The sequence below is a fragment of the Choloepus didactylus genome, chromosome 18, assembly GCF_015220235.1.
Source record: "Choloepus didactylus isolate mChoDid1 chromosome 18, mChoDid1.pri, whole genome shotgun sequence".
NCBI classification, from domain to species: Eukaryota; Metazoa; Chordata; class Mammalia; order Pilosa; family Megalonychidae; genus Choloepus; species Choloepus didactylus.
Window position 1 is genome coordinate 75206631 of NC_051324.1, and position 12324 is coordinate 75218954.

General features: G+C 65.2%; 1 protein-coding gene across 1 annotated transcript; it reads right to left on the reverse strand.

The window, feature by feature from the left end:
- Positions 1 to 3573: 3573 nt before the first annotated feature.
- Positions 3574 to 6155, reverse strand: ACTG1 (actin gamma 1). Its single transcript, XM_037810706.1, has 6 exons — positions 6072 to 6155; positions 5635 to 5763; positions 5319 to 5558; positions 4629 to 5067; positions 4371 to 4552; positions 3574 to 4288 (listed from the first exon to the last, which is right to left on the reverse strand). The coding sequence occupies exons 2-6, from the start codon at positions 5755 to 5757 to the stop codon at positions 4145 to 4147; spliced, it is 1128 nt and encodes a 375-aa protein (XP_037666634.1). The 5' UTR covers positions 5758 to 5763; positions 6072 to 6155; the 3' UTR covers positions 3574 to 4144.
- Positions 6156 to 12324: the final 6169 nt, after the last annotated feature.

Consider the following 12324-nt stretch of genomic DNA (forward strand, 5'->3'; position numbering starts at 1 on the left):
CGGGCCGAGGGCAGGTGGACACCGAGAGCTGGCCTGCGGGACGGGCTGGCCTGCAACCGCTGCGGGCCTCTCTCCAGAATGGACGGTGACAGAGGAGGGGCGGCGAGTGGGTGTGAGGCTGGGCCCACGTGGGGGCGACGGGGTCCTGGAGCCCTGCACGGTGGGCGAGTGGGGAGCAGGGAGGCCCCCCCCAGCTCACAGGTCAGCATCCACCTCTGCTCGGGGGAAACCAAGTCACAGGGGCGGGAGGGGATGGGGGCTGTGGCACCTGACGCCAGAATCCTTCTGCGTGGTCCAGCGCCCGGCCGTGTCCGGGACGCCCCGTGGCTTGTGACCAAAGGGACTCAGTGCTCGGCCACAGCCTGGCTGTACTTTCCGCTTTTTGTTGAAGTATACGCTATGTTCACGAAAGCGCACGCGGGGGCCCCCGTGTCAGGGTGCTGGAGAACCGGAGATGGAGTCCCGTCCCCGCCGGCGTGGCAGCCCTGCCCGTCACAGCTTACGAAGCAGCTCCCCTCGGCCGGCTCACGGTGTCCCCACAGCTCCGCGATGGAAGGCACCCCCGGCCGGGGCGATTCAGCAGCTGCTGGGGCAGGAACGCCGAGGGAGGGCAAATCTAGAGCAGGGACATGCCTGTGCTAAAACATTATTGGCTGTTTGTCTGAAGTTCAAATTTAACTGGGGATCCAATTAGAAATGGGCAAAGGACTTTGATAGACATTTCTCCAAGGAAGATGCACACACAGCCAACAAGGAAATGAGAAGATGCTCACCATGAGCCATCAGGAAATGCAAATGAAAACCATGAGAGACACTTCACAGCCACCAGAACGGCTGTGAGCAAAGAGACAGACAGCTAATAGCAAGTGTCGGCAGGGACTCGGCGGAATCGGAGATTCACACACCGCTGAGGGGACGGTAAGGTGGGGCACCTCTGGGGAAAGCAGCCCGGCAGTTCCTGAAACGATTAAACCAGAGTTACCATATGACCCAGCGATTCCATTCCTAGGTATGAACCCCAAATAACCGCAAACATACATCCACGCAGAAACTTCTACACAAATGATCACAGGAACATTGTTCAAAATAGCCCCTAAATGGAGACAAATGGGTATACATTTAAAATGCAGTATTACGCATGATGGAGTGTTATTTGGCGATTAAAACGAATGGCATTGAAATACAGAACAGAAGCTTTGTATCAACATTAAATTTCTTGAACTTGATAACTGGCTTAAGGTGGTTACATAAGTGAATATCCTTGTTTGTAGGAAAAGGACATGGAAGTATTACACGTTCAAAGTGTATGATGTGTGCAACCTGCTCTCAAAGGTTCAGAAGATAGAGAATATGGCAAACATGGTAAAATGTTAAAATCAGTGGATCTGGGCATCTGGGTGGGATATGTTGGAATTCTCTGTATGAGGTTTGTATTATTTTTGCAACTGTCCTGTAAGTTTAAAATTTCTATAAAGTAAACAGTCAAAAAAATAAAGAAATGACGTGGCTGGCGTTTGGTCCATGCTAGAATGCAAACGAATCGCACACACACGATGCTGTGTGAAGACGCCGGTGACAAAAGACCCCATAATGCCCGACTGCTTTTACCCACAGCGTCCAGAACAGGAGGATCTGTGGAGAGGAGGGGACTCATGGCTGCCAGGGGCTGAGGGGGACGGGGAAGCTGGGGCGGGAGAGCTGAAGGGTGCCGGCTTCTATTTCAGGTGATGAAAATAAATATTGTGAAACTGACAGTGGCAGTGGCTGCACATATCTGTGAATACACTAAAAGCCACTGAATTGTACAGGTTAGTGGGTGAATTGTTTGGTGTGTGAAGTAACACCATACAGTAAAGCCGCTAAAAATACTTTTAACTGTGTGTCCTATATTTTTATTTTCTGGGGACCCAGGTCCCCATCTCTGTGCTCTGTCCACCGCCCACCCCCCACCCCCAATCCTCTCCACTCTGCAGGTGAGATTGCTGCTCCGCAACCCCGGAAGCCTTCCTTTTTGCAGTCATCGCACTGACTGTGTTTACAGCACTTTGTGATTCGCAGCACACGCTCAAACATTTTGTCCCAGTTCACCCTCACACAGCTCCGCAGGGTCAGCGAAGGGGACATGCTCGTTTCTGCTCCATCCCTTCCCCCATTGCTGGCTCCCACTGCCCGGCCAGGCCCTTCCCAGCCCGGACCCCAGAGCACACCCCGCGTGCCAGGCACCCAGCTAAGCTTGGTAGCCAAGGGGCTGAGTGGTGGTTCCCGGGGGTCCATGTTCTGGTCCCCGAACCTGCGAAGGGGTGACCATCCTGGACGATTTGTGTGGACCCTAAATCCAGTTGCAACTGTCCACATAAGAAACGCAGAGGGACAAGAGAGGCAGCCACGGGAAGGCCGAGGCAGGTTGGAATGATGTGGCCATGGATCTCCTGCCTCCTCCAGCCACCCTCTCCTGTGCTCACGGGGATGCCCCAACTGCGCAGCCAGATGCCACATCCTGTCTTAGTTTCAGCTCTGCTCCCCAAGCCAGGGTCTGAGTGTCTGTTGGGGTAACTCACCCAACGGAAAGCCGGGACTGAGTCTGGATGAATCTCAAGTGCTTTGAGGAGCCTCCTCCGTGACACAGGCCCAGGCGAGGAGTTGGGAGACCCCGGGGAGCAGCCTGTGTCCTCTGGAGCTCAGAAATGCCGGAGCGAAGCAGCGGACACCAGGGACACCAGGGGCTGAGGGAGTGGGGCAGGTGATGTCACGGGCAGATGGGGGTGCCACAGGGTACCATGACTACAAATCAGGTAGGAGAGGCTGGGGCAGGCTGCACAGGTGACCCCACCACCTCACAGGTGCACAGGAATTTCTTTCTGGCTCACCTTGTCCTATTCTGTTCCCTCTTTGCCCCATAACCAGGTGGTCTCCTGCCCAGTCCTGCAGGTGCAGGACTCGGGGAAGCCAGAGCTGGAAAGCACCACCCAGACCTTCCCTGTGAAACCTGCATCCTCACTGCAGGAGCAGCTGGTTGCCTTAACAAGAAGTTCCTGGTTTCAAAAAGTCCTTTGAAATAGATTCCTTGAATCTAGAGACAACCTCCCTGACCCAATCTCCAAAGAATTGTTTGAAAATTGGTAACAGCTGCGAAGGCCAGGATCCCCCTTTAAGGACCCCTCACCTGCTGTCACCTGGCCTTCGGAAGCCGAAGACCCTTGTGAAATTCCACTGTGGGCACCAAGCAAAGCGGGCTCTGCTGTCCTGCCCCTCCCACCTGAAGTTGGACTGTAAACACCTGTGTGGAGCAATGAGCCACCTGGCGGCCTCCCCGTCCCCCTGTGGCTCTTTGGGACGCTGAGGCCATTCCAAAGGATGGTCAGCTCGCCTGGGACCCACCCAGCCAATCCGAGGAAACGCTGGAACCCACCTGAGCGGGCAGGCCTTCCAGAAACAGCCTGACCTGCCGGTTCCCGCTCGGGAGAAACCAAATCAGAAAGGGAATTTTCCCAACAGCCACCAAAGAATCCCCCCACCCAAAGGTGCCCCCGTCCCTACCGCAGTTACCTCCCCCCAAAACAGGAGCCAAAAGCCTCTTTTTTGCTGCAGCACTTTTATTTTTCCTTACACGACAACGTGTTGCTGGGACCTAATGTCCTCACATGACAGTAGAAAACCAAACTTTGTTGTCATCTCTCAAAGATTTGAGAATTGAGTACAAAAAACCTTACATAAATTAAAGGATGAATAAATTTACAGGTGTAAATGCGAACCGTTTTCCACCTCGGGGCAAGCAGCGAGCCACGGTGTTCCGGCGGGAAAACATCAGGTAAGGAAGGAAACTGGGCCCCAGGGCTCCGCGCGCTGGGCGGCCTCTGGGGACCCCGGAGCAGCCCGGCTCCGCGCCCACGCCCCGCACGGCCCGCGGCCCCCGGGCTCTCCACGGCCGCACCTCCCCAGCCACGGGCGGAGGTGACTTAAACCAAAGGTATGTACAGGGAATCGAAACATATACCAAGGAAACAGGTAACTTCGGATACAAGGTCAAGATCAGCAACAAGTTCCACGCTCCAGTGCTGACGGGGACAGGCTTCGAGGACGCGTCTTCCAAAGGCTGTTCCAGTTCCACGAGGCGCCCCCGCAGCAGGCGCCGGCGCCGCGGCCCCTAGAAGCACTTGCGGTGCACGATGGACGGGCCCGACTCGTCGTACTCCTGCTTGCTAATCCACATCTGCTGGAAGGTCGATAACGACGCCAGGATGGAGCCGCCGATCCACACCGAGTACTTGCGCTCCGGCGGTGCGATAATCTGGAAAACAAGGACCAGGTGGCCTCAGCGGACCCCGCGCCGCCGCCCCAGCTCGGGGGGCGCCGGCCCGGACCCCACCCACCTTTATTTTCATGGTGCTGGGCGCCAGCGCCGTGATCTCCTTCTGCATCCGGTCGGCGATGCCGGGGTACATGGTGGTGCCCCCCGACAGCACCGTGTTGGCGTACAGGTCCTTACGGATGTCCACGTCGCACTTCATGATCGAGTTGAAGGTGGTCTCGTGGATGCCGCACGACTCCATGCCTAGGGGACAGACAGCCCTCAGCGCCGCGCCCCGCGGCCTCGCGGCGGGGGTGCGCGGGGGGCCCGCGGCGCCTACCCAGGAAGGACGGCTGGAAGAGCGCCTCGGGGCAGCGGAAGCGCTCGTTGCCGATGGTGATGACCTGGCCGTCGGGCAGCTCGTAGCTCTTCTCCAGCGACGACGACGAGGCGGCCGTGGCCATCTCCTGCTCGAAGTCCAGGGCCACGTAGCACAGCTTCTCCTTGATGTCGCGCACGATCTCGCGCTCGGCCGTGGTGGTGAAGCTGTAGCCGCGCTCCGTGAGGATCTTCATGAGGTAGTCGGTCAGGTCGCGGCCCGCCAGGTCCAGGCGCAGGATGGCGTGCGGCAGCGCGTAGCCCTCGTAGATGGGCACCGTGTGCGTGACGCCGTCGCCCGAGTCCATCACGATGCCCGTGGTGCGGCCCGACGCGTACAGCGACAGCACGGCCTGGATGGCCACGTACATGGCGGGCGTGTTGAAGGTCTCGAACATGATCTGGGGGAGAGGAGGGCGCTCAGGCGGGGCCGGCACCGCCGCCCCCCCGTTCACACGCGGGCCGCACCCCCCCCGGGCTGGCGGGGCAGGGACGCGGGCAGAAGCACACACGGAAACCTTGAGGCTTCAGAGAGGAAAGGCCGGGAGAGAACAGGGCCCTGGAAACACCGAAAGAGACACTTGAATTTCAGAACAGGCGAAAAAGGAGAAAAGAAACAGAGCGGGGCCGGGGCGCGGGCGCCCGCGCGCACCTGCGTCATCTTCTCCCTATTGGCCTTGGGGTTCAGGGGCGCCTCGGTCAGCAGCACGGGGTGCTCCTCGGGCGCCACGCGCAGCTCGTTGTAGAAGGTGTGGTGCCAGATCTTCTCCATGTCGTCCCAGTTGGTGACGATGCCGTGCTCGATGGGGTACTTGAGCGTCAGGATGCCGCGCTTGCTCTGCGCCTCGTCGCCCACGTACGAGTCCTTCTGGCCCATGCCCACCATCACGCCCTGCGGGACACAGCCCGTCAGACCCCGCCGCGCCCGCGCCCGGGGGGCCGCAACGCGCCGCGCGCCCCGCGCTCACCTGGTGCCGGGGGCGCCCCACGATGGAGGGGAACACGGCGCGGGGCGCGTCGTCCCCCGCGAAACCGGCCTTGCACATGCCGGAGCCGTTGTCGATGACCAGCGCGGCGATTTCCTCTTCCATGGCGAGCTGCGGGGTCGCGGCCGGTCAGGGGGCGCTCGGCGGGGCCCCCACGCCTGGGTGGCGGGGTAACCGCCTGCTACGGGCTCCCGGACCTTGGCGGCGCCCCCACCGCCCGAGGCGTTCGGCGGCTGCGCGGCCGAGAGCCCCGCAGTGGGCCCCGCCCCGGCGCAGCGCCCTCTCCGCGGGGACCCCAGGCCGCCGCCTCGGACCCCCCGCCCGCCGGGCCGCCCTTCGCCCCGGGCCCCGGCCGGGCCTGTCCGGAGGGAGCGGGGGTCTATGGGGTGGGGGCTGGGGGCGCGCAGGCCGGGCCTCACCTGAGAGCGGGGCCGCGGCGCGGAGGAGCGGGACGAGAAGCGGCAGGAAAACGACGCGGGTGCGGCGGCGGCGACTGAGACTGAGCGCGGCCTCCCCCGCTGCTATTTAAGGGGGAGCGGGGCGCGCGCGTGGACCGGCGGCGCGCGCGGCCCAGAACATGTCCTAATATGGCGATCTTGCCGAAAGCCGAGCGCCCATTGGCCCGCCCGCCCGGGACACGTGGGAACCCGCGCGCGGCCCCGCCCCCCGCGCGCACCGCCCCTCAACGGCCCCGCCCGCGCCGCGCCGGGACCCCGCAGGAGCAGGGGCTGGGGCAGGGGCGCGGAGACGCGGACGCTGCGGGGCCGGGGGCAACGCCGGGGTGGCGGGAGGGCTCCGGGCTGACGGGCCCGGCCCCGCCCCGGGACTGCTGCGCCGTGGGGGAGGGGCCCGGCTGCGCCCCGAAACTGCCCGGCCGGGGGCCCTGCCCAAGCAGGGGTGTGCCGCCCCCACTCCGGCCGCTGGGGGGCTTTGCTGCCCGGGCGCCTCCCGCGGAGCTTGCTCTCCGGTTCGGCCGAGAGCCCGGGCCGCCGAGGCCGCTTCCCGGGGCCGGGCTACGGGAGGGGACGGGTCGGTGGTCCCCGCCGGCCGCGCGCTCGCCTTGACCCCCGGCCCGTCGCGCTAAAGGGTGCGGCCCAGCGCCGCGCCCAGGGCCCTTTGTGGGGCACCGAGGGGCGCCCGGTCCTGGGTACTCCGCGGCGCCGAGCCAGGGACCCCTTGGGACCCAGCTCCTGCACCTCTGCCTCGGAGGCCGGTGGGTCCCCGGGGGCGGGCTCCGCTCCGGGTTTGGGGCTACCTCACCCCAAACAGAGGGGCGCCCGCCTTTGTGGACACTGCAGGGAAACTGAGGTTGGGCAAGGAAGCCCTGACTTCCTTAACAGTCGAGTCCCCAGTGCGGGACTGGCTGGGGGCCGCCATCTACTTCTTTTGTCCAGTGTGGGCTACGAGGGCAAGGCCGGACCAGGGCTGGAGGGGAACCAGGAACCTCCAGGCACGGGCCCCCAGAGCCCCGACCCGGGCGCAGTGCGCGCCCCTCTCCCGCAGGAGCTTCCGTGGAATAACCTGTCCCCGCCAGTAGGGCCCTGGCCGACCTGCGTGTAGACACGCTCTGGTTATAGAGAACCAGCTACCATGGTTTCTGTATTTACTTGGAAGTTTCTGGAATTGCTTAGTGTAAAATTGTTAAGCATCGGAGCAGGAATGGGGGCAGAGCGCGGCGGGTCAGGGGTGGCGGTGGGGCCTGGCAGAGCCAGGCAAGGACTCGTTTTCGCCCAGGGCTGCGGGGGCCTGAGGCCGCGGGCGTCGCGTGGGGCAGGTGTGTGGGGCGGGGCGACTGGTACCCAGCCCCGGGCTCCCCACCTGCCGCCCTGCCCACGCCGCCTGGGGCCCTCAGCCCTGCCGGGCCGGCTGGTGACCCCTCTCCGGTGCCTGGCCTGGGGGGGGGCCTGCTGGGTCTCCCACCCCTAGTCTTTCCAGTGAGTGCGCACCCCATCCTTGGAGAGCCCGGGGTTCGGCCTCCAGGAAACGCACCCCGACCCCGGCCCCCGGAGAACCAGAGTCTGCTCGACCCCCGGGCTGGGGGGTGGGGGCAGCAACGATGGGGAACGAGCATTCTGCTGGGGGCGGGGGTCCTGGGGGAGGTGTGCGCCGGCCCGGCTCTCTGCTCAGCCGGGAGTAGGGGCGCCTGCCCCCTCCTCAGACTCAGATTTCCTCTAAAAGTCCTTTGTCTGAGCGTGTGCCGGGGAGGGGGGCTGCGCCCGGCTTGCAGGCTGCTCCTGGGGGGAGATTGGAAGGGGAAGCCGGGGGAGCCTCTGTCTGCCCCCTCCCCCTCTCCCAGCCCAGAGGAGGCCAGGTGGGCCGCCAAAGGGTCGCGGGGGGAGTGGGGGAGAACGGGGGTCGGGGCGCCCGGGCTGGGAGAGGGGCGGGCAGCGCCTTCCTCTTCCGCGGATGTGTCACCGGCGGGGGCGGCGGTCAAGGTGCGGCCGCAGGTGCCCGTGGGGGGGCGGCGCGCGGCGCGGCCATATTTGGCGATTTCGGCGCCGCGGGAGCCCCGCCCGCCGCTGCCGCCGCCGGGAAGCCGCGGCCCGGGCGCAGCCCCGCTCCCCGCCCCGTGCCCGCGGCCGGCGGCCCTGAGTCACCGGGCGGCGGGGGCGGAAGTAACGGACGGGGGTGCCCGGGCCCGGCGCTCCTCGCCTTATTTAGTCAAGGAGGCCGCCGATTGGCCGGCGGGACAGAGGGGCGGCCCGGGGCGGGGGCGGCCGCGGCCGGGGGACCCCGCTCTGCGGGAGGCCGGGGCGAGGGGGCTGTTTGGGACCTGGAGGTGGGGGGCTGTCAGGTGACGGGGGGACGACGACGCCGGAGGCCTGGAGGAGGGGGCTCCCGAAGCCCGGAGTGAGTGGACGGGAGGGGCGGCTCCCAGCTGGAGGGAGGGGCGCTCCGGGGCGGGGGGCGCTGGATTCCTCAGTGCGATTTTTCTCTGTTGCTTCTGGGCACTGCGAGTCCCAAGGTCACCTCGGGGCCGCCGGGGCCTGTGCTTTGGAAGCGGGAGGTGCAGGGTCGCCCCTGCGCACCTGGAGAGGCCCCGGGGTCCCTGGAGGCGGGGCGGCACGGATGTGACAGCCTGGGGGTGGGGGGCCTGAAGCGGGCACCCTTGCCGGAAGAAGGAAGTGATTTATCTTGTAGCTCTCTTCGGCCGGCTCTGTCCTGGCTCTGGTCGCTCTTCGTCTGGCCTTGCTGCGTGGTGGCCACTGTCTCCTTTCTTCTTAAGCCCATTTAACGGGTGAGAAAACAGCAGCCCCAGAGGCGGCCTTGCCCTCAGGGCTCCCTGAGACCCCAGTGTCGTCTCCCTGCGCCAGCCTCTAGGATGCTCGCTGGGACGGGGGTCACATGGCCCCGTGCACCCCCCACCACTCGCCCCTCCCGGTGCCTGCCCTGTGCCCTTGCTCCTTCCACCCAGTGCACCCAGGTGGATCGGACCCTGGGCCGAACGTGGCGTTAGCGGGAACCCTGGTGGAATCTGGGTAGTCGGGTTTAGTGAGTGGTAATGTACTAGTTAATATCTCGGGTCATGTCTTTATTACGTGACACGTTCCCATTAAGGGACACGGGGAGAGGAGGGTTGTCACAGTTTGCACTGCCGTTTTTGCAACTTTCTGTAAATTTGAAATTATTCTAAAATAAAAAGTTTACTTTAAAAATCCAAGGAAGTAAAGATTTACTTTCCTTCAGCTCACGTTTCTCCTCCTAGGCCTTTGCAGACAGCTCAAATCCGAGGTGATCGCCCCATTTCCCGACACCTCAAGTCCTCTCCAGAGCCTTGAGCCGGATCCCAGAGCAGGGGTCCTCCCGGGTGGGTTCCAGCCGTGCTGAGCTGCAGTCCCCAGGCTGCCCTTCTGGGGAGGCCGGTTTCTGGTGGGCTCCGTGCACCCTGGAGCACAGGAGGCTGGGTCCAGCGTGTCCTGGGACGCGAGGCCCCTCCTGCACCCCCTCAGCCCTGTGGCACTCCCTGCTCATTGCTGCCATTTGTCCTGGTAGGGGCCGTCCGTCTGCAGGTTTTCTGTGATTTGTCTAATCCTCGTAGCCCCAGGGGGCTCCGTGACCAGGCTGTGTTACAGGAGGGGACGCTGAGACTCACAGAGTGCCCCTAGTCAGGCAGCTGTCAGGTTGCGGTCAGCTCTGGAGGGGCGCCGTGTGTGCCTGCTGGGAAGGCCGGGCAGCCCCTGCGCCGAGACTCCGAAGCCCAGCTGGCTGCCTCCCGGGATGGGGAGTTCCGGCCCTCCGAGGAGAGAACCCACTGGAGCTTATCCAGTGTCCCCACTGCTCTGCTCCAGTGCAGAGGAGCCACGGAGGCTTCTGGAAGGAGCACTGGGCCAGGAGCCAGGGTTCAAGTTGGGCAGTGTCTCTGGGCCTCAGTGTTCTCACCTGTAAACACAAGCGGTGGGTGGTGAGGTGAGGGGCTGAGCCCCCCCGCGCTGGGGGGCCTGGCACGCCTTCCCCTGGGCCTGCCTCGGGGCCCCAGGCTGTCCACTGTGGGTGATTCCCTGGGCTCAGCTCAGCGGGCATCAGACCGAGACCCGCGTGGCCATCCCTCTGCGCTGACCCCCTGCGGGACCCGGGCAGGGGCTCACTTCCCAGGGCTGCACTGGGCAGATGGGGATGGCCACGAGGTCGGGGTGCTGGGTCCCGCGGGTGGTCCAGGGATAGAGTCACAGCCCGTTGCTCGTGACCTCTGCCCTCGTGGCGCGTGGTACCTAAACACAAGAACTACTGTCACGGCACCCACCCAGGGCCACGCCCCCACCCCCCCAGAAGTGTCAGGTTCTTGGGGCACAGCCGTTTGTGTTCAGCAGGAAAGCTGACGCCCCTGCGCCTGGGGCAGCCCTGGCCCCCGGACCAGAGCCAAAAGCTGGGTGGGGAGGAAGTGAGGGAGTGGGAGGGGCTCCCCGCCCTGGGGGGGATGGTGGGGGGCTCCAGAAGAGGTGGAAGGGGTCCGGGGAGGGAAATGGCTGGGGGAGGCCACGGGCCTCACCCCGACCCCCGGGGACCCTCTGGGGCAGGGGGCTTCTGCTCGAGGCAGAGAGCAACAGCCACGGGGCTGTAGGGGGCAGGAGTGGGGGACACTAGCCGAGGTTCAGGTTGGCCGTTCCCACACTTCCTGCTCTGGGGGTGGCTGCGACATGCCCCCGGGTGTCCAGGCCCTGCACCCAGCACCCACAGAGGACAGGCGGCAGGTCAGGGGCACGAGGCAGCTTCTTGGGCACTGTGTGTCTCCCCAGTGTCCCCAGGGCTGTGCTGGTGGGGGAGCAGGGACCAGGCCAGGGTGGAGCCTGGGCTCCCGACAAGACAGCCTCTTTCCTGGGCATGAGGACCCCAGGGAAGCGGCTCTGGCTCCTCGGCCCGGGCCCAGGGCAGTGTCTCCTAGTTCGGTCCCGGAGCGGGTCCCCGGGTTCCCGAGGCACAGCCCGGACCGTGGGCCTGCAGGGGGGCTGGGGGGAGGGTGGCCACCCGGCCCCACGTGCCCCCTCCCTGGCATGGGCCCCAGGCACCCCCCACGCCACCTTTGTCCCGCACCAGCTTTCCCCTGCGCCCTTTGGGGTCAGGGCTGGTGTCCCCCAGCGAGGCGGGGTCCTGACGGGGGAACCAGCAGGAGCCGCTGCCCCTGTAGCCTGCGGCCTGGGGCGCCCTGACCCGCCTCCCAGCCTCCCCTGGGGCACGGCGGGGCCGGCAGGGAGCACCCGCTCCCGGCCACCAGCCTCCCCATGGGGACAGGGCTCCCCGCTCAGCCCCGCCCCCTGCCCCGCAGTGCCGTTCCCAGGGGGGCCGCCAGGGGGCCGCCGCACCTGCCAGTGCCGCCCCCTCGGGGGACACCGGCGCTCCCCACCTGCCGCTGAGTCACCCCGAAAGGTGCAGGAGGCGGGGCTGCTGGGGAGCGGCTGGGGAGGGCACCGGAAGCGGGAGGGTCAGGGCGTCCCCCAAGTCCTGGGCGCCACCCCCTGTCCCAGGGCTGACAGCACCCCCAGGGGACCCCACGGGCAGGGCAGCCTCTGGACCCACAAGGTCCATCGGACACACCCTTTGGTCACGGCCAAGGCTCGGGCGCAGGCTGTGGCCTCCCCGGTAGACGGCAGCTGCCGACCACGCCTCAGGGAGAAGGAAGGGGGCTCCGAGAGGCTGCGAGGCTGGTTCCAGGTCACCCGGCAGGAACGGCCCCCGCCTGCTCCGACCCCTCCCTGCGGGCTGGGAGGACAGAGTGGGGACAAGGGGGATGGGTTTAGTTACCTTTCCCAGGGCCGTGAACTGTAGGGCAAGGTTGTTTTGGGCTGGGCTGGCTGGAGGAGAGGTGAGGGGCTGGAGGAGAGGTGGGGGGACTGGAGGAGAGGGGGGGGGACTGGAGAAGAAGTGGGGGGACTGGAGGAGAGGTGAGGGACTGGAGGAGAAGTGGGGGGACTGGAGGAGAGGTGGGGGGCACTGGCAGGTTGGACTGATACGAAGGAAGGGTCCCCGAATGCCCACTAGGGCAATCCTGCTTGCTCCTGGGGCAGTGGGGAGCCACTGAAGGCTCTGGGTGGGGGGAGAGCAGACAGCAGACGAGGGAGGTGGCCCCGTCGGTGGAGAGGCCCGGGCTGGGTCCTGTTATCACCAGGGACCGATGGACAACTGCCCCAAGTGCACGGCCAGGCAGCCCCTCGCCCTCCTGGGTTGGTCAGAATTGCC

Coding starts and splice junctions, on each gene's coding strand:
- ACTG1 (XM_037810706.1), bottom strand. CDS start 5,757: ATGGAAGAGGAAATCGCCGCGCTGGTCATCGACAACGGCTCCGGCATG. Junction 5,559..5,634: donor TGGGGCGCCCCCGGCACCAG/GTGAGCGCGGGG, acceptor TGTGTCCCGCAG/GGCGTGATGGTGGGCATGGG. Junction 4,553..4,628: donor CTTCCAGCCGTCCTTCCTGG/GTAGGCGCCGCG, acceptor TCTGTCCCCTAG/GCATGGAGTCGTGCGGCATC.